Below are 21,050 nucleotides of genomic sequence, written 5' to 3' on the forward strand. Positions count from 1 at the left end.
ATTCAACGTTTCATACATTAGCAGAAATGCGTCACGTAGTTAATGAGAAATATACTGATCTTAGCTAAGTAACAACAAAACAAATCGCCCTTACTGGTTAAATATGGATTACAGTCAGCATACTCTTTATGGAAGTTTTTTTTAAAAAGCTTTTCAACTTTTACCGAAATTCATTGGGCAATGTTTGGAGAGCGTTTCACACCCTTTCTCTAGTGGTTAGTAGAAATGTGTGCCGTATTTGATGAGAACTATTCTGATCTTATGTGAGTAACTGCAAATCAAATAGTCTTTTCTGTTTAAACATGGATTACCGTGATCAGTCTCTTGTTGGAAAAGTTCGGAAAGGCTGTTAAACTCTCGCAGAATTTCATCGGGCTGTGTTTTTAGAGAGTTTCATACATTTCATCCAGTGAGTAGCACAAATACGTGAGGTAATTATTTAGAACTTTAAATTCTCTCTCAAGTTTTTGAAATGAAAGCTTTTTTTCACATCAAGTACCACATTCTGATAATTTTTAGCTGCTTATTTGTCTTAGCTAAAATATCCGTAAATTATCTTTAGTTTCTCAGTTTAGTTCCTTGTAAATGTTATTTTTGTTATCTTCATTGTTTAACTATTGCTCATTCCAAAACCAAAACAGCAAAAATTTGGAACTTCTGAATTTTTTAATAAATTAGATTAACGATTGGAGTTCTTTTAAGTTAAGTTTTGATAACTCACCCCTCTTTTGGACAACAGAGACGCTGGCAGCTTTGCATCGACTCCTAATTTCAAGCTAAGTTCTTTGAAATTGAAGAAAACTTATTCCTCTGGTCTATCAAAATACCCCTAGGTAGATATTTTTGATTTAAATTTTACAATGTTACCTCTTACTGCCATAATTTAAAGTTTCCATAACAAAGAATCACATTAATTCGAGATTGCAGAAACTGAAGTATTTCAAAAAAGCAATTATAAAAGAATCATATTTACTGTTCTGCATTTAAATCTCACGGTTCAAAGAAATCAGGATTGCATAATTTGTATCAAAAATTTTGGAAAAAATTAATAGAATCAATTTACAATTTGCTCCGATTGCACAAAGTATTCTTATTTCTGCATGTTTCATGCGTAGAGTTATCATAAAAAATAAAGCTTTCGCTAGAGTTTTCGCTTTTAATTTTATTTTCACTAGAGTACTTGAAAAACTTAATTCATTTCTGCAGCAAGTATACCGAGCATCTGGAGAAATAAAAATTAAACACATTTTTAACGACAAAGTTTTTTCAAAAGGAAGAAAATCTAGTAAATCAAAATTTTCTCTGAAACAAATCTTTGTAATCCACTGGGTTTTGTACTTATCAAAATTATAATCAAAAACGTCACCAAAACAGTTTTGCGGTAAGAGAACTGCATTTTTGTAGCGAACTTATAAGCTACGAAAATCTGAACATTTTTTGACATAATAGTGTTAAGAAAACCAAAAAATTTCCACAATTTGTTTTTCAAATATAGGAAGTTTTTTTGTTTTCAACTAGTTTTTTTTTGTTTATATTCTTCAAAACTTAAAATTTCTTTTTCGGTGACATCACACTCAATTTTTGTTGTAAAAAAAAATTTAGCCAGTTTTGGTGACAAGATAGGTGGAATGTTAGATAACGCAACAATCAAGATAAAAAAAATTGAATAAAACTTTTGAAACACAAGTTTTTGAATAAAATTTTTTGAACAAAATTTTCGAATAAAATCAAAACGATCCGATTTTGTAGAGATGTCGCTTTGCGACTGCATGCATCTCAGAAAGCATTTTTTTTATTCAGATATCCGATTGCTTCCTTTTTGCTCTGCAAGAATACTTTTTTATCTCCAAAAAAACTTGCTGGAAGCTGAAATTTGGTAAACTCACAAAAGACATACAACTTTGGCGATCTTTAATTTCTTGACATTTACAGTCCTTCTAATGACTTATTTCAATTTTAGAAGGCTGTTTACCTGAAATGATAGATAATTCAATCTTACATAAAAACAATTCAAAGAATAGATTTTGTGTGATTAGATAGATCAAAAATAATAAAAGTCAACTATCTGAACTATCAATAAAAGCTGTTAAAGATGTTTACAATATTAAAAACAGATATTAACAACAGAGAAATAACTGTTGCCAATTAACAACAGAATGAGAATTTTCTGAAAAAAATTATGAGACTATAGTGATGAGGCTACGTTTTCCTGTAAAATCCAGGTTGACAAAAACAAAATTTCAGTTTGTTCAAATAAATTGAGCATTTGGAGTGTGTGTATAATTATTCTGCTATAGCACATTTTGGAGTTGAAAAATTTTGCAGCATCGTCCAGGACTTAAATTATTTTCGATCGCAAAATTGCCAAAGAACGATTTTTTTCTTCAAAGTTGATGTCTCTGAAATGCCCTGATAATGTTTTTTAATTATGTAATTCATTACTAAAATCCGACAATTTGTTCAAAAATGGCAGACTTGGTAGCCCTTACAAAGGTAAAAAAAACTCTTTGGCATAATTTAGATAATTTTATATGGTGCATAATTTTTGAGGTGTAAAATTTTTTATCACATGCGTGGTTCGAACCTACGGTCTACGAACGCCAGACTTTACGCATTAAGCTGTGCTGGTTGTTACACGCAAAATTATTACCCTCGCTTAATAATTTCAGAGTGACATCGATAAAGATCACGCAAAAATCAAATAATAAAGCGGGAAGAAGTCAAATCGCAACTAAATAACTCACACAAATGGAAGAATGTTCCAGATGACGTTTACAATAAATCTATCAAACTGCGTTTAAGCGCAATTGAAAACATTAAATGTCAAACGAATTTGCTGACGGTAATTTTGAATCCTACTCTTAATTTTCCTCCGTGTCGCCAAACTCCATGTGATCGGATTGAAAGCATTTTATTATCTAGTCAAATTTCAAGAACAACTGTGTACGCTATTCTCATAAATACTCGATGTTCTGGACGTTAAAAAATCGAGTTCTAGAGGCACTTTTTGAGGCCCGACAAAATCAAAAAATACAAAAACGTAGAATTTCGGCTTTCGGCGTTTTGTGTCAAATTCATCAAAATTGTCCAGGTCAGCATTTTTTGTGTAGTTCATTTCGAGCCGCCCCTACAGAGATCATTCCGTCATAATCTTTGGCATTTTGACATTGAAAGTAAAAAATTGCCAGAGAAATTTTAAACTTAAACTTTACAGTATTTTGTATTCGCCTTTTCGTGATAGTTTAAACGATTTGTCAAATAACAATTTTAAATTTTTTGACATTTTTCAAATCTCAGTACACTGAATACTCAAAAAATTATCCGATAAACGTTGGGAGCATCACTCTTAAACGACTGGGGAACAGTTGGCTTCATCAGTAGCTAGTTGCGGCTTAGAGAAGCTATCTTGAGCTTAATGGGTTGGGGGTGTGAGCATGGCGGGTAAGTGTTCGGCGTCACGGGTGAAATTAGGTGGAGTGTGGCTTACGCTGGAGAAAAAGCGGTCAACCTCTAAGAACCGACTTTCACATCATGAATTTATGGCTACTGAACAGTTTCGGAAAATCCCATACTTGGAGACTTGTGATACGTGCTGAATCCCACACTTGGAGACTAGTGAGACGCAAGGCTCTAGGAAAAGCTATTGCCCTCGAGCTTTACGTGTCTATCCAGATCTTGAGGACGAAAAGTCAAGAAAATTATACGAAGAGTCAGTAGAAAAATTGCATTTAAAAAGACGACCATGACTAATATAATTGCTACAAACTTTTTTCGAGAGCATAATCTTTTGGAAAACTTCTTTGGATAAATCTCTTTACGCCCTTTACTATGGCACAATCCTATTTCTCTAAAATGCGTTAAGCAATTAATGATTTTTATTTAAAGAACCTACCATTCCCCCATTTTCTTTTAAAATGCAATACTTGGTGGATTAGTATCATATTCTGCCAGAGACAAAGCGTGCGAACCTGTCTCTCTTACAATGGTTTTATAGCTACTCCGAAAAAATTCCTGGATATGAAAACTTGAATTAAATCGAGTCAATAAAACGCTCAAATGAAATCCAAGTTTGAAGTGTAGTCAACGATGTGACAACTTAATCAGGCCACCGGCTCGTGACATCACAGTTGTTTTAGTCATCTGGAGTTCAATGTTCTCCTAGGTGGTGGTGACTTGGGTGAGGTTATTACTTGGCATTGGAGTTGGGTCCCCTCTTCTTTCCTGGTCCGACTACAACATTGATGAACCTCTTAGTGTACTGTTGTCTCCTCTTGGCTCGTCCAGTCAGCTTCTTGCGCTTGTCCTCGTTCTTCTCAACCTAACAAAACACAACAGTCAGTCAACTTCAGAAGTCACTGCCCATGTTGACTGAAAACAGAACACAATAATTTGATTAAATTGTTAAACCAAACAATAGAGTTAGGCAAATTATATAGGTAAAATTCTGTCATTTCTATTCAGAAACAAGAAGCTGATCATCACATGTTGCTAATTTTCTAAATTTTAAGACAGCAACCAAAATTCTGTTCTCACCTTTGGTGTCTGGTTTCGGACTTTTCCAGCACGAGCCAGAGATCCATGCACTTTGCCTAAAACAATCACCCCCATTACTGTTTCAAATATAAAGCCGTGTTCAAAATAATCACCCGACTGGAAAGAACCTTGATTTCAACTAGCAATAAATAGCTTTGTCTTAGGTGTCAAACTCTCACATGTCTGCTTTCTTAACCAAACTACCTGGTTAAACTGATACAGGTACGCTCTTAGTGTGCATCTAAAAGAGCAGCATTGAAAAAGCAACAAAATTTCTGATGCTACGGAATCTAGGATAGACAATCAGAAAAACCTATGTTATCAAGACCACCGAAATGGACCATCAAGTAGTCTAACCTCCTGGAAGTCTGGCAAGCATCTCAACAGTGCAGTTCTCACTCAGCTGCTCCTCATTCTCCAGTGGGACTCCCCCCACAGCCAGGTAGCACTGCTCATCACTGAACTCGCCAACCAGAGCATCCAAATTATTCACCTCGGTGAGGTTGGTGGTGCCATCAAGTTGTCGGACGAAAATCTGCATTTTCTCGAATTCGGTTTTAATACTCTTGTAGGTGATAAGTATAGACACTTGTAATCAATCCGTAAACGGATACCGATACACTCTGAAAATGTTCATACCAATTGGGTTAAGGAGCTGGAATAAACCAGAGCTATGACTTGTCATGCAGTTACTATCTACAGAAAGTAACTTCACTGAAAATAAAATCATTGAACTGGTATCGACGGAAAAAGCTCTTGACAGTAAACCTAAAACCTGCAAGCTGAAAAACCGTAATAAGTTTCACAGGGGCACCCACGTCACAACTTTAACAAATTGACGTAGTTTCAGATTGTCAGGGTTTGTTTTAACGAAAATGGTGTTGCTGATCAAACCTTGCAGTACATTTTATCCATACTTTAATCTCACACATTGCAGTACATTTATCCATACTTATAAGTCTCGCATACTTAAATCTAGAAAAGACGATTCAAGGACAGCTTTATTCTCGTCATCCATGAAGAAATTGAAAAGCACCAATCAAGAGAAATAAGAGGCGACTTATTGAACAATAACATAATCAGAGTCATCTCACAATTCACTCTCGATCAAAATGCTGCAAAAATGTAAACGACAAATCATTATTGCCAGCTATTCCACTAATGTCATGTCGTGCTGTTCGGATGTCTATTTTCCGATGTGTTCGTTGACAACTGAGAGTGCCTCCGACTCTTCTCCAAAGTCAATGATGACTGCACAGGAGCACTTGACTACCTTTCTGGCATTTCCTGTTTCGTCATACTTGCACTGTCCCACCCACTGTCCAAGAGTCTGGTTACTGTCGACCTAACAAGCCAAAAAAAACAAACTTACCCTAAATTATCAGAAGTGATATCGATCCATATTACACTTTAATGAATGGCAATTTGCAAAATTAAACTGCAACGCATTTCCCCTCCTTATCCACCAACTTAACTTCTAGTAACAGCCTAATAATGCAAAAGACAACTAAAGTAGCTGGCCTAAAAATATTGAATTTTTTTTGGATTAAGGGAGAATGGCAATCTCCGTGTTGACTATTTAAAGCGATACTCGGCAAAATGAGAGCAGCTGAAAATTAAAATAGTCTGAACAAAATTGCAGCTATAGAAGCTGTATTTTAAATGCCATCTCAAACAGCACTGTCTATTTATAGAACACCAATCAAGCATACAAACACACAGTTAAACACACAATTGTAATATTGCATCATAATTACGTCAGACTATTCTGGCGTTTCTTCAATGGTTCTGTTCTATTTTAAAAACTGAATTCATCAAAAAAAATTATGCCACAATTCTCAGAAATGTACCAAAACGTTCAAAAAATAGCTTTTAAGAGCCAAAAAATCAAGACTGCGGTCAATAAATAACCATTAAAACACGGAGCCAAACAGAAACTACAAGACTAATGACAGCCATGTTTTCAAGTTAGTCCAGTAACAGATAAGCAATCCAATTAATCAATTTTCGCACATTCCGAGAAATGACTTTGGGAAAAGTGAGAATCTGAAACTTTTACATTACGAGCGACAATCAAACTTACTAAGACAGAATGTGATTGGAGTGGAGGGTTCATTAATTTGAGAAACAAGTCCACAAAAAGCACACGAAACAATCTGATCCAAAGTGATAGCATAAAATTTTTCAAGTTAAAAAAAATGTAACAGCTGTCATAAATGAATTCAAACGGACGGCTGCGACTTAGTTCAGAGAATATACATGAATTGATCTCAACTGACTAGCGAGGCGTTGACTTTGGCAGTATCTAGCTTATAAGCGGAAAAGCTCACCTCACTGATAGGCTTAGAAAATATGTTTGGCAAACAAACCTACAAAAATTGTCCGAAACAATAAACTCGATTTCTCTGAAGTCTACACTTTGAAATCAAAACGGTGCAAAGAAAACTGCACGGCAACTTAACGCCATTGTTTAAAAACAAGGAGGCTCGGTAATGTGCGTACGCACATAAGGTTCCGACCCCGCTCATCCACATTCATGACTAAATTGGCTACCAAATGATGAAGAAATAGAAAACTTTCAATAACAAACATGCCGTTCCAAGAACAACCAATGGAATACGATAATGCCACCCTAAAGGGCCGTTGAACGTTGTTGATAATAAGACTACTAGAAAGACAATAATAAATATCAAACAACAAGCATTATTTACGACCAAAATTCGATGTCTATAATAAATAAAATCAAAACAAAATCATCAAACTCGCATCAAATAAAACCTAAAGGAATCTATTTAACCTATACTTATTTAGATAAAATATGCAACTGGTTAACACTTTCTCCTCATTTTAACACGAAAGAGTTTTCCTTATAAAAGGAGTAAGTAGACATGACAAAAAGTAACCCAGAAATTGAACAGTATAGAAATCTCACAAACTTTTATGAAAGTAATGGTCAAATCAATCAGTCACAACGTATAACCACGCGCAAAAAAATTTTGAGTCAACAAAAATAATGGAGTTTTCTAATTAGTGAGATTGAGTTACATGGTTACGAAAATGAAAGCAAAAAGAACAGTTGAAAATTTTTTAATTTCAATTTTAGTCATTAAAACAAACAGCTATAAACTGAAATCTCTAATCAGAATGAGATATACGTCTTGCCGAAGCAATTGAAACCTAACGTTATCAGGTATATGGCGTAAAACAACAAAAAGAAAGACAAACATAGGAAGAAACAAAAAATCCATAAATTTTTGCGAGATAACTGTCTCAGCCCAAAAAGCATAAACTATATAACAAATACGATTAACATATCCAGATACGCCTTTTTCCAACGCTGTGCATTTCCCTACTATGCTTTCCTTCAGTTAGATTTGTCAACAATGTTATTATTCGACAAGGAAACAAATGAACTCATAAAATATGCAATTATGCTCAAAAATAAAAAAAAATTAAAACGCGTAGTATCAAAAAGAGGCCAATAGTTGAGCATAAAATTGATACGGAAATTAATTTAAAACGCACAGACAAGAGTTTCTGCTTGAGATCTTTGCTGGGATTGAGCCCGAAGTTGAGAGAAATAAGATAAAATGGTGGCAAAGTTCAAAAATTAACCGATATCTTAAAACAAATATATTCAAAGTCATAGCACACATTAGATAACATTTGAAAAAATTGTCTAGGTTCATTTTTAGCTCTTAAAGAAACTCGATCCTTGACTGGGGACATTAAGTCTACAAAAAAGGGCTACAAAAAGATAACAAACGAAAGCAAAATTTAAGAAGTACATAAAATTTTACGAAAACAATTGATCAGAGCCATAAAAATCATGAGCTTAACTCTGAAACCGTAATATAATCTCGTTAGGCTTCATTTTTTGTAAATAGTATCTGTCATGAATTGAGCCCTGATGTGAAATTCTTGTAAGTAAAAAAAGTTTACATAAAAATTTACACTCGGGAAATATTTTAAAAAGTCGCGGCCCATTAAAATCTAAATTTTTATCGTAACGATACATAGCGAGATCAAGATCAGCCCAGATGTTGCTGCGCGCCAAACCAAAAACTTACTTCTTCAAATGGTTGAGAAATAGATTAATTTTTTAACAAAATTTTTTAGTTTGTCAAAAATAAAAATGCATTTTGTTTAATTATCGAGTTTAAATTTGCAAAAAACTGGCATAATTATAATTACAGAAGACTCTCAAAGCAAGTAGATGTAGAACTAACACGTTTGTGAGCTTAAAAAGAATATGGCTGCAGTTTTAAGGTATCTACTTCCAGCAAATTTAAAGCAAGTGGGCTAAAAAGCAAATTTGGTCCCGAAAAGTCGAATTTTGAAAAATTTAGCATAAATTCTAGTAAAAAAACTCGGATCGAACAGTTCAGCAACCCTCCTCTATCAGAAATAAAGTCAATAACACTACAGTTAACAATCTTAACAAATTTTAGCAAAATTGTCGAAAATTAGGTCAAAAATACCGAAAATGTGAATAAAAACAGCTGAATTACGTCTAATATTCACAAAACTTTAAACCTCGATAACTCCCTATAAAAAGCGAAATTAAAAAAATCTTTTTAATTCCATATTCTACGCTCGACGGTCTTTTAATTGATATCACTCACATTTCTCTACGGTGAATATATCGATCGGCCAAAATTGTCTGAACAAAAAAACCCATTTGAGTATATAGTTCCTCCCCAACTAAAGTAGATCGGAACAACTACTAACCGCGAATAATAGCTATCAATATCAGATATCTCAAACCCGGATGACTTGCTCTCGAACAACAGGCGGGGTTGTAGCTCAGCAATGTTTTATGGGTGCAAAAAACGCCCCAACAGGGGTTTAAAACCTGCACCTCCAGGTTACCAGTCTTATCTTAACCACTCAGCTACAATGGCTTTAATCTCATTTCGCTTACTATCACCTAACAATCATTTTAACAACCAATTAATTTCAAAATGAGAGCAATTCACTTCACTCAACAATGAAGAACTAAAGTGTGAAAAGATTTTTTTCTGCAACAAAACGGCAAGAACAGTTGCACAATAGTTGTTGCTTCAAACTTCGTTGGAGAGCAATTAAAAAGAAAGAAATATCTTATTACCCAAAAGAGAGCATTGCAGGTTTTCATTGGCCACTAAGCTTATCTCTTTAACTCTAAAGTATAAGCACACAGCCGAAATAAACCCGATTTTGACCTGAAAACAGTATCTACCATACAAATTCAAGACAAGGATACGTACCTATTTCACACGCCATTTAGAGTTACTGATTATAAAATCTGTTCTAAATTTGTGTTCTTTATTAAATAACAATGATTCTATATTGTGTTCAATGAAAAAAATTCAAAGAGTTGGCTGTAAAAAACTATTTGATAAGTTGACTCAGATAATTACCAAACTTTGTTCTAGGAAATTTAAAATCGCTGATAGTAAACATTGCTGGGATAGCTTTGTTGACTTGTAGTCTCAAAAATTCAATGAAAAGTATCTGTTCTACAAAATGATTTACTTATTGAGGAATAATTGAGCTGAATTAGGCAAAAGTCAATTTGAAGTACAGCCAGTTTGAGAATGAGGCAAGGCACAATTGATCAAAACAATTATTCGCACAAAGGAACACAATATTTGCTCCACTAAGTATCCGCTGTGAGAATGACATCGCGGAAACGTGCCGGAACAATGATTAAATAATGATTAAGTCCAATAATAGCTCCAATCAGGTATCGTTCACGGTTGAAGCTATTGATAAAAAGTAAGCTTCTCATGAAAATTAATTTTGCAGCATTTGCCATGCTATTATTATTACTTTAATCTCAAATCCAAATTCAACATTGCACTTTTCAATCAAATTCGAATAAAAATTTTTACACTTGAACAAGGAGCATATAAAAAAACTCGCAGATATTCAAATCTCCTTTTTAAGTCTCAAAAACCACTCTTCAAACATTAACACTCCCAAAAACTTTGCGATACTGAGTACATGTAGATACTAAAGTCTGTGCAAGTGCTTTATAACAAAAAAGTGTTCAGTAGTTAATTGATAGTTCACCATATAAACAATTTAATTTCACCGGATAAACGAGTCACCTTGAGGAGGGGAATGGAGTGGAGGGTGCAGAGTGCTTCTACCAGTCTAGAGTACTGTGGCTCATCGCAGTCCTTGGCCAGAATGCACAGATGGGCTGCCCGCTTGTCCAGGTACTTGACAACCTCCCTCAGTCCCTTCTTCACCCCACTCTGGTACTTGGCCTTCTTCAACACCTGGGGAAGGGCCTCTTCTAGTGTCATTGCGGATGCCATTATAATTATACTGTTGTCTTGTTGTTATTCTACTTTTCTGCTACACACGTCTTTATCAAACAGATCTGAAAAAGAACTTTTTCAAAAAAATGATTTTTTCTAGAAGTGAAAAACAGTTAAATTTAAATAAAAGATTACTTTTTGCCAAACTTTCATGATGCCAGACTTTTGACAGAACGCCATGCAAAGCATGGTCAAAAACGATAAAACAACAAAAATTGATCCCACACGCTTGGTTAACAATAATTACTCTGCTAATTATTACATTTCAAGTTGAGTTCGATGTGATTTGATCATAGTTATGAAATGTCTGTTGTATGGCAATGCCAGCGATTAGTAGACATCTTGCAGAAAAAACACCCATGTTTCAAAATGTATCAATGAATTTACAAATATGACTTTGTTTTGTACAAGTATTTATACATACATATCGGTAAACCAAAATCAAAAGCACGGCAGTAGCAAATTTATTATACGCTATTTATCTCAACTTAAAACATGAGCTCGCAATGTTCTGACAAGAGTAATACTCTTTAATTGCTAACGATTAGGAAATGACTTATAATAACTTTAATAAGTGAACGAGCTAATAGCATGTTAATTGTTCTTGTTAGCTGTCGTCGACTTATCTATGGGCTTCGGAGGTGGCAATCCTAATAACTCACTGATAACATTCCTCGTTTCTCGTGCACTTTTAGTGTCTGCTTTATTCCAATCGAAATCTGACAACAAATTCTGAACTTTCTCCTGATCCTCTTCAGGTAACTCCATCGTAATTTCTGGACAAATAAGAATATTCTCGAACAGTTGACCAGCAGCGTGCTTTCTCAACTTGGGAAATTGGTGACCCAAAAATATCAGCATTTTCTTCAGACAAGGTGCGTGAATTTTTGAGTTGGAAGACAAAAGCAGTGCCGAGAACAAATTCACGAGCAGAGCTAACTTCGCGTAGGAAAAGGTTCTCGCTTCCTCACTTAAATAGCCGACTAGCCTCTCACCGAAATCAGTTTCTTCAGCATGTAAAGCGTCAAAAATACCCGCCTGCAACAAAAGCGCAGTGCCTTCTAAAAAAGGTATAATAATCCGATCATTGCCTCTATTTTCTTCGAAAACTTGCAAATAAGCGTTGAGAAAGTATGAACATTTTTCCGAGTCGTGTGCAATCATTTGTACGTAAGAATGAAAAGCTGCTAAAGTTTCCCGACAAAAACTTTCGGACATTCCCCCAATACACGAGGTTAGACCAATCAAAATATAATACGTATACGTATCTAAATGCAGCATAGGATAAACGAAACGAAGCATTTTGATCGAACAATAATTCTCACGATCTTCTTCATTGATGGAAGCAAATTCGCCGACTAGTTGCTCAAGTTTTGCACCCTCTTTGAAATGGCGAATCAATTTATGGTTATACAAGATTGTCAAACAGGACAAACACTCCCGCCGAACAGAATCAATTCTGGAGGAAATTTGAGTCATGATAAGGCACAAGCAACGATTCATTTTATCATCAGGTAGCAAACTTTGAAGATCATTAGCTGCAACTTCGGAAAGACAAGATGCGAATACTTGCATAGCTGCTTCTCGCGTTTTAGCACCAATGTTTCCGCGTTCGTTCACGCTGTAGTCCTGCAATCCAAAATTGATTGCATCAAAAATATTTTCCAGAAATTTCTCAATATTTGCCTCCTTAGCTTCACATTTTAAGGAAAATATTGCACTGATCGAGTTTAGAGCATTCACTCTCGCTGGGGCATAAACTGCGTTTTCGATAGTTTTCTCAAGTAAATTGAGGAAATTTGTCACAATTTTGTCCAAATAGTCGCTCGTGAAAATGCTGGTTGGCAATTGGCCACAAAGCAGGGCAAAACCAGCACGTTCCGAGCCATCATTACACTCCAAACCTTCCAGTAAAATCTTAGAAACTTCCGCATGACAAGAAGTAAATCTATTTATGAACTGCCGCGTAGATAATGCACCTGCTGTTTGGATGGCTTCCTTTTTGTGTTTGACACACGATATCAAAAAGGACAGCAAGTTTGATTCAAGATGTTGATTTGCAACATCATAAAAATCTGTTTCACAGACTTTTGAGATGAATTCACAAATAACTGGTTTGATTGTTTCTCCACCCAAACCTTTCAGAAAGTTATTATTCTCAAGGTTATTTACAAGCTCGTTGATATTTTTACCCATATCTTCATCAACGATTTCTTTCGCCGAGTTACCCAGATTGTGCAAGCTCAGTAGAACACTAGCTGTTGATTTTATAGAGCCATACCTAACATTTAATTCGTTTCTCGACATGTTTTTGACCAAAGTTGGCAAAATTTGGTTCAAAATGTACATCGAGTTGACTGAACAAAGTCCTGCCAGAGCTTCCGCAGCCAAGATCCGGATGGATTCATCCCAATGATTCACCCGTTTTTCGGCTATGTGATCAATGATACTCTTTTCGTAATTATGAAACCTGGCTATTTCAACCGACATTTTTACATAGCAATCGGAGCGGACACCAACTGCGTTGTAATCGGCTAAGGTTAAAATCTCAATCCCGTTTGGTAACTTCCCATGTCTTCCAACATTTTCCTGGAAGGCAGCCGATGCTGCACGTCGGCAATTAACTTCTCGATCAAATAGCACCACTAGGATTAAATCTGAGGCAATCTTTTCTACAAACGGTAGCATCACAGACTTGCTGAAAGTTCTAGGCAGAGCCCAAGCAACGAAACAGGCTGCGTCCCGAACACCCGCACCCACACTTGTGAAGCCCCGCTGCTGTTCGAATTGCAGGCTTTGGCCCAGAACTGGGATCAACTCGGGGAGCCGTTCTGGTAAAATTAGACCTCGTCTGGCTAGCTCGGCCAGAGCAAGGCAACTACCACTCCAAGTATGTTCGTTCTCAAGGACGTTGAAATTGCCCATTATTGTGTCAATTATATCATTTGCAAGCTCCAAAGGCAACCTTAAATATTGCAAACACATTTTTTAAATATCAGACAGATGAAATTCATAACTTTCCCGAATAGAAAGACGATAAACAAAATTTAAAACCAACGACTGATGACTAATTGATTCTTTTTCACCTATAAAGAAAAGCCGAAATATCAAAATATCAAGACCCAAATGGTTCTCAAATACTCTGAAGAACATGCGGACTAAAAGAAATCGACGACACCGAGAGTGGTCAAAAGATAAGTCCAACAGTCAAAAGCGTTCGCGGTTCTGTGAATACCGCTTGAAGTTTGAAAAAACCTACACTACAGCGAAAAAATCATATTATATGACTAAAATTACTTCCTGTATCGGAGACTCAAGGCGCACTTTTAAGTTGTTAAATGATATCAAGGGTCGAACTACTAAAGATTTGTCTCTGCCAGCTCTGTCATCTTGCGCGAGAATGGAAAAAAGTCCTTCAGGGTGCGAAATTGTTGAGAAATTTAATGAGTATTTTAGTACTATTGGACAGAATGTTCGCTCTTGCCTGCCGGATGTGGAATAAGTACTACCAAGTGATCAAAACTTTTCTATGCATCTATATCCAACAAATACAGCGGAAATTGAAACAATCATCCATCAGCTTGATAATAAATCATCTTCTGGGGTTGATAACATGAGCAACCTTATTGTAAAAGCAACTTCACCTGTTACATCGGGGTATCTGGCTGAGCTGGTGAATAAGTCATTCAAGAAGGGCTTTTTTCCAAGTCTTCTGCGCAAGGCGAAAGTAATTCCACTTCATAAGTCCGGTTCAAAGCTTGATGAGATTAACTACCGACCTATATCGCTCTTAATTGTATGGAGTAAAGTTTTTGAACGAGTCATGTTTAATAGAGTCTACTATTATTTTGAATCTTTTAGTCTCTTCTTTAATAAACAATTTGGTTTTCGAAAAAAGCATAGTTGCGTTGATGCTCTGGCAGAGCTGACAGAGAGGATAAGGCATGGTAGAACTAAATTTTCTGTGAACTTTTTCTTGGATCTTAAAAAAACATTTGATACTCTAGATCATAGCATCCTAATTAAGAAGTTGTCCTGCTGTGGAATTGGAGGAAATGCCTTAAAATGGTTTGAAAGCTATCTACATAACAGGTCTCAACGAGTTGAATTTTCTGGTTTTGCATCTTCATATAAAGAAATATCTTGTGGCGTTCCACAAGGGTCTGTTTTAGGCCCTATTTTGTTTTTGATATATATAAATGACCTACCAAGTGTGTGTAAAAAGTTAGAAGTTTTTCTTTTTGCTGATGACACAAATCTATCCGCACTCGATGTGCCTTATGAACAAATCACAGCCGACATTGAGTCGGTTAGCAGATGGTTGACTTCTAACAAACTAGTACTGAATCTGGATAAAACAGTTTGCTTAAACATAGGTCATCGTGCTTCCAGTGTTGGTAGCTTCTGTATTGAAAATATTAATGTGCAAGCTGCTGCTACATGTAAATACCTGGGAGTTATGCTGGACTGCAAGCTGGATTTTCATTCGCATATTGGAATTGTTTTGAAAAGGTTAAGCACCCAGTGTGGAGTCATTTCAAAGTTACGTCACTATGTACCCAGAAAAGACTTGATATTATACTACAATTCGAATATCAAGTCCGTTATTCAGTACGGACTTCTTGTGTATGATGCTGCAGTCATTCTGCCCTGTCCAGGATTTTTTCACTGCAGAAAAAAAATCTAAAATTCATTTGTTTCAGGAAAAAGCGTGATCAGTGCTCAGATCTTTTTGAAAAGCATCAAATTTTATCGGTTTATGAATTGTACTTGTATGAGCTACTTAAATTTGTTCTGCGTTCTCTGAACAGTCACCACAGTGAAGAGTATCTCAACTCGTTTTTTATTTTTGAACGTTCTGATCGTATTACCAGAAGTACTAATTTACGTCTGTTGAAACTGCCATTATGTAAAAAGCAAATCGAAAAAAATTCCATCAAGTATAGAGGTACTATTCTTTTTAATGCATTAGAGAGAAGTGGAGTATTGCCCAATAATCTTACAGAGCTTACTCCGTCATAGCTTGTAAATTTTGTGCATTTATTTAGAAAACATTATTTGATTGGGAATTCAGATTTAGTTACCTTGGTGTTCAAACAAAAGGGTTCGTGAGGGCTCCTGTCCCGGGCTGCTACGGCAGCCTGGGGCAGGAGCCCATTTTTTTAACTTCTAATTTTCCATACCAAATATGAGCTTCGTAGCTTTTTTAGTTTTCGAGATATGGCCCTTTTTTGGTCCATGATACCAAAAACACTTAGAAATTTTTTGGTCGATAGGAGACAAAATTATCGATTTTTCTGAAGTTTTGATTTTTCTACAGCTCTTTGCTTTTGTGAGCGTCCTCGTGGTGCTCAGACCTTGGCAGTGGGACCAAAAAGTTTTTGGACGTTTTTTAATGATCAGAAACACTTGTGACTTCTTTTGCTACTTTTTTACAGAGCCCTTTTCTTCTCTAGGTCTTTTTTCATTTTGCTTTGAAGACGTATTACGGAGTGGGGCAGACCTTGTGTAGGCCTGATGGCTTCGTTGTCTGCCCTCTCCAGCTTAAAAGTCCAGCATGACTCTATTGTTAGTATCCTTTCTTTTTTTGCATATCTGTTACCGTTTTTGAAAGTTGTTATTTCATTTAGTACTGGAGAAATAAATTCTTTCTTTCTTTCTTTCTTTCATTGATGACTAAAAAAAAGCGTTAACACCTCAAAAATCAAGGCAGCTAAAATGTTGAGTACCAATTGATTCAACTTTCTTCGACATTTAGTTAGGTAAACATAAACCGGCTGAAGTCGGATGAACTGCTCTCGAACGACAGGCACGTCGCAATTTAAATTAGGGGTGAAGCTTAGAAATTCTATAAGGGTGGAGAAACACAGCCCTTATAGGGGTCGAAACAGGGCAAAAACGGTCACGCAAAAATTTAACTTAAAAAGACCAGCAGGTTTACAATAATTGCTTCACACTTCCTTCCAGAGCAATTACAACCAACTAAGAAGGAGCCAAGACCTCATTAATAAAATGCGATAAATGGTCCTCAATTTACCAACCTGGCAGTGATGCGACCGACACTTTTGGCGGCACTCCATCTGACAATAGTGTCTGGATCTCGGACGAACAAACCCAACAGATCATTCAGAATCGATTCCACATCCTCATGGATTTCATCTTCGCACTCAAATTCCATCTCCACGTCACCTGCAACATAATCAATGATTTCTAAATATTTCAAGCAATGAAAATTCTCGAAGAAATCTAAATAATTAAAATATGAAATAATTATTGGATATGATCCAGAGATATTCATGGTGGCTAAACGATTTTCAGAAACAAGTCGTAACATTTTTCATAAAACTGGCCAACATAGTTGAGGAAGGCTAGAGGAATTGAAAAAATTCTTTTGAATAGCAAACAATAGAGCGAGTCAATGACATTATGTCACAACTGAGCTTATAATTTGATTTCAAATTATTTGACAAATCTTTATCAGCGCGTTTCCAATGCTACTTTTAGTGAATGAAGTCAGTCAGCTCAACTAAAATAGCTTGACTTAGAAAAAAAACTTTCCCTGATTTAAAAAAATTCAGAATAACCTTTGATCAAACTTCAGAACAAAATTCAGAATGAATTACTGCAATTAAATCAGTAAACTCGAATGATATGATAGCATTAAAAGATTCAAAATGCAGACTTCGAATTATTATGCGCCAAAAGCATAATTGATAACTTTTTTCGGAGTGATTATTTTCACTGCCCTAAAAAATTTTAAAACAAGAATTTAGATTTTTCCATAAATGCATCAAACAGCCGATAAATTTTTCTTTATGGTTGTAAAAAGGTCTAAACAAGTGACCTCTGGAGTCCTAGACTGAAGTCCTATCCACTCGTCTATCAGGCAACTGAGATATCCTATCTTACAATCGCTTTTGTTTTAGCAATAGACTTAATTTCTGAAAAAGGGCGCATAAATCACGCAAAAATTAAGAAGTCGGGTGTGCAAAGACACTCGAGAGCTTAAATCGAACGTATGTTTTAGATGAAAACGTACAAGCAAAAATTTTGCATAAAAAGAGACACAGTTTACAATAATTGATTCAAACTCCGAGAGCTATTATTTAACTAATAAAACCATACGCTTCAACTCACAAATAGTAGCCAAAGTGAAAAGCAACAGGTACATTGATCAAACTCGAGCTAATTACTATTTTAAAGCTGATCAAAATTTTTATGAACGTATGACAAATGTTGAACTTGACAGAAGATAGTAAAGCGCAAGAAAGGAATAAGTTCAGAAACGTTTCAGCACACACTTTTTCACAATCAGATAGAACTTTCAAGCCTGAGGCAACCTTCGTGTACAATTTCTCTTAAACTTTCTTCAAAAAATGAAATGTATTTCATAAAAAGTTTGCTAGATACTTGAAATATGACTTCTCGGGAGAAAAAAAAGTTAAATTAAAATTTGTCGCTGTGTTTGGGATCGACAAAGATATATTAGTCTGATAAATCAGTTAATAGCTAACAGTGTTTATGTCTCAAAGGAGCTTCAGTCAACTGAAAATTTAAGGCCAACTATTGCAAAGTCTTTGCAATTAGGGAAAAATTGGAAATTTTGAAGTTAACCTAATGGTCCAAACACAAATGCAAAATCTTGTTGTCTTCACAAAAGATTTCAGCCGGGTATAAGGAAAAAGATATGACCATATAGGTGCCATAACAAAATTACAAAGCTTTTAGTAGTTGCTTTTAAGATTTTATCTTCCTTGATATCGAAAATCGCTAAAACGAAGGACAAAAAATATTCCTGGATAATAGAATAAATCAGGCAACCTTCAAAAGGAACCAATTTTCAGTTTTCAAAATTAGCGTATCTATTTCATGGGTTTTAAAAAAACAAAGCCATTAATTGCTGTACCAACAACCTATTGCTAACTTCATATCTCAATGACAAAACTGGTCTGACCTGAAGAATAGAATCAAATCTTTTGAAAGAACCATCAAGTTTCAATTCTGAACCCTATCACGTTCTAAGACATCTCTTAAAACTGGTAGCTCTTTTAGTGAACGTCATTATCATTTAGTTTAAAGGCATGCCCCCGAACAAAGAATATAAGACAATATGGAACCTGACAGACCAAAAGCAATGAATTTCTCAATGTAATCAACTTTTCTGAAAACTATATAGCAAATAATTTTTTTAAAAAGGAAGAAACTGTAAATTACTTAGTTTAATGCTGACAGGGCTCTAACAGTCTACTAATTGAGTTTACCGCTCCCCTCTTGTTTAATTTCATCAATTGCTTCCGTCTTTTTCGTTTACTCAGGTAATTTGTTCAACTCCCCCCTCATTGGGTGAGTCGAGAAGAATCAATTGATAAATCAAGGCCAGAATAAATATGAAAACACACCCACATTACCTGTGGACTCTTCGTTATTTGGCAGAGCCGCTCTCCCTCCATCTCCCCCGGCCCCATTCACAATCCCATTAGTTATAACCTCTTTGCCTCCATTACTCAACGAGTTCACATTCAAGGACCTAGCACCTTTTTTGTACCTCCAAGAGGCTACTTTCGTCTTCAGATGAACCAGTCCCAATCTGTGAAATAATTTGCAGCATCCTTTTCTGTACAAACTTCTCTGGTCACTGTGTAAATTTAGCATTTTAATATTCTGATACAGCTGCGATGCATACGACTCCAATTCGCTTCGCTTGCCATGTTTGAAAATCAACGAAAAACTTCTAAGAATACTCATAATTAGAAAAGTATTAGCTGCGAACTCTTTCTCGCATTCAGTTCTCAATGACATAATTGAGTGATTCAGAAACTCGCCAAGATGCTTTTTAACAGTATCAGGACGGGTCAAAAATTTTGACAAGAAAAATGCAGCAGCATCGCGTGTTGCATCTGCAACGGCCAGATATTTGTGACCAATTTCTAAAAGTTGTTTTGAGACCGAGACCCCAGTACCATCAAACCTGGACATTTCAAAAGGAATCAAAACGATCACCGACAGCCAAATGAATAACATGTATCTCGTTTCCCAGTTTGAAATGTCAGTTACATCTTGATCTTGAAGAGTCTTTAAAGCCAATGGCAAGTCCGAAACCTCGTGAGGTAATAGTTTGAGCACATTTTTGTATCCTCGAGTTTTGGTCAAGTAGTACATAAATCTAAATGCATGGTGCCTACAAACAAGTGGAAATTTTTCGTCAACTCCAATATCGAGAAGACTTTTGAAGAAAACTGGAATAATTCTGTCTAAAAGATGCGGCTGTTCTTGATAGTAGTCAGCTATAGTGACGAATCGTTGAGCTGCATTTTCTAGAATTGTTGCATTTGTTTCACCCTTGGCAAGGGTATCGATTAGCTTGTTCACTTCATCCACTTCAGTGAACGCTTCCAAAGCACAACCCAAACCTATCGGATTTTCAAGGTCAATGGGGGCATTCATGTCATCTAAAAATAAACACAAACTGTGCAAAGCACGAAAAGTTCCTTCAGGAGATTGACGACCCAATAAAACGAAAACTAGAATGAGCCTGAACTAATTTGCGAATAATGATAATCAGCGGGTGGTAGTAGATAATCAGTAGTTGTACTTTAAGTCAGTTCTTTAAAAACGACCTTACAAAATTAGATCAGATCTTACAAAATTATAAGCTTACAGTAGAATTTTTGCGCCTTCAATACAACTATAGGTGTTTGAAGAAGGCATTAGCATTCAAGAACAATCATCTAGCTACTTCAGATTGCAAAAATTAGCAGTAATTAAGAGCTCTAACAATTAGCACAAAATAAGGAAGATCGAGTAGAAAAATATCTTGAGCACATTTACCACTACGCAACCGAATAATACAAGTTCTACATGCTTCCGCCGGCAGACATAGCGTCGAAATAGAATATCTGGTCCTAGAAAAGAAACAGATACATATCGACCAACTCCTGAAAAGGCGATTGCGACCCATTAAACTTACTTAGTAAATTTGAATCTTTTAAATTTTCAATAGAATAAAAGCAACCCATTACCGTCGGACGAATTGCTCTCGAATGACACGCCGCGGGGCGCAATTCTATTGCAACCTGCTTGAGTGAAAAAATCGTAAGCGAAAAAACGTCAGTCAGACGAAACAAAAAAAAAAACAAACGGTACACCAATACAGCTTCGCTGAGCTTCGCAATTATATTATTAACAAAGAGGCGCGGTAAGGTGCGT

General features: G+C 35.8%; 3 protein-coding genes across 3 annotated transcripts; all 3 read right to left on the reverse strand.

Annotated features, from left to right (window-relative positions):
• Positions 1-4,012: 4,012 nt before the first annotated feature.
• On the reverse strand, positions 4,013-5,186 carry LOC142339128 (ubiquitin-like FUBI-ribosomal protein eS30 fusion protein). Its single transcript, XM_075388873.1, has 3 exons — positions 4,891-5,186; positions 4,534-4,589; positions 4,013-4,318 (listed from the first exon to the last, which is right to left on the reverse strand). The coding sequence occupies exons 1-3, from the start codon at positions 5,072-5,074 to the stop codon at positions 4,187-4,189; spliced, it is 372 nt and encodes a 123-aa protein (XP_075244988.1). The 5' UTR covers positions 5,075-5,186; the 3' UTR covers positions 4,013-4,186.
• A 335-nt stretch (positions 5,187-5,521) lies between these two features.
• LOC142339129 (small ribosomal subunit protein eS12-like) lies at positions 5,522-10,936 on the reverse strand. Its single transcript, XM_075388874.1, has 2 exons — positions 10,629-10,936; positions 5,522-5,878 (listed from the first exon to the last, which is right to left on the reverse strand). Exons 1-2 carry the CDS (start codon positions 10,839-10,841, stop codon positions 5,720-5,722), a joined length of 372 nt encoding a protein of 123 aa, XP_075244989.1. The 5' UTR covers positions 10,842-10,936; the 3' UTR covers positions 5,522-5,719.
• A 270-nt stretch (positions 10,937-11,206) lies between these two features.
• LOC142339127 (tubulin-specific chaperone D-like) lies at positions 11,207-20,315 on the reverse strand. Its single transcript, XM_075388872.1, has 3 exons — positions 19,253-20,315; positions 16,886-17,033; positions 11,207-13,809 (listed from the first exon to the last, which is right to left on the reverse strand). Exons 1-3 carry the CDS (start codon positions 20,286-20,288, stop codon positions 11,439-11,441), a joined length of 3,555 nt encoding a protein of 1,184 aa, XP_075244987.1. The 5' UTR covers positions 20,289-20,315; the 3' UTR covers positions 11,207-11,438.
• Between the last annotated feature and the right edge of the window lie 735 nt (positions 20,316-21,050).

This window comes from Convolutriloba macropyga, chromosome 5, assembly GCF_964194025.1.
Source record: "Convolutriloba macropyga chromosome 5, txConMacr16.3, whole genome shotgun sequence".
Lineage (NCBI taxonomy): Eukaryota > Metazoa > Xenacoelomorpha > Acoela > Convolutidae > Convolutriloba > Convolutriloba macropyga.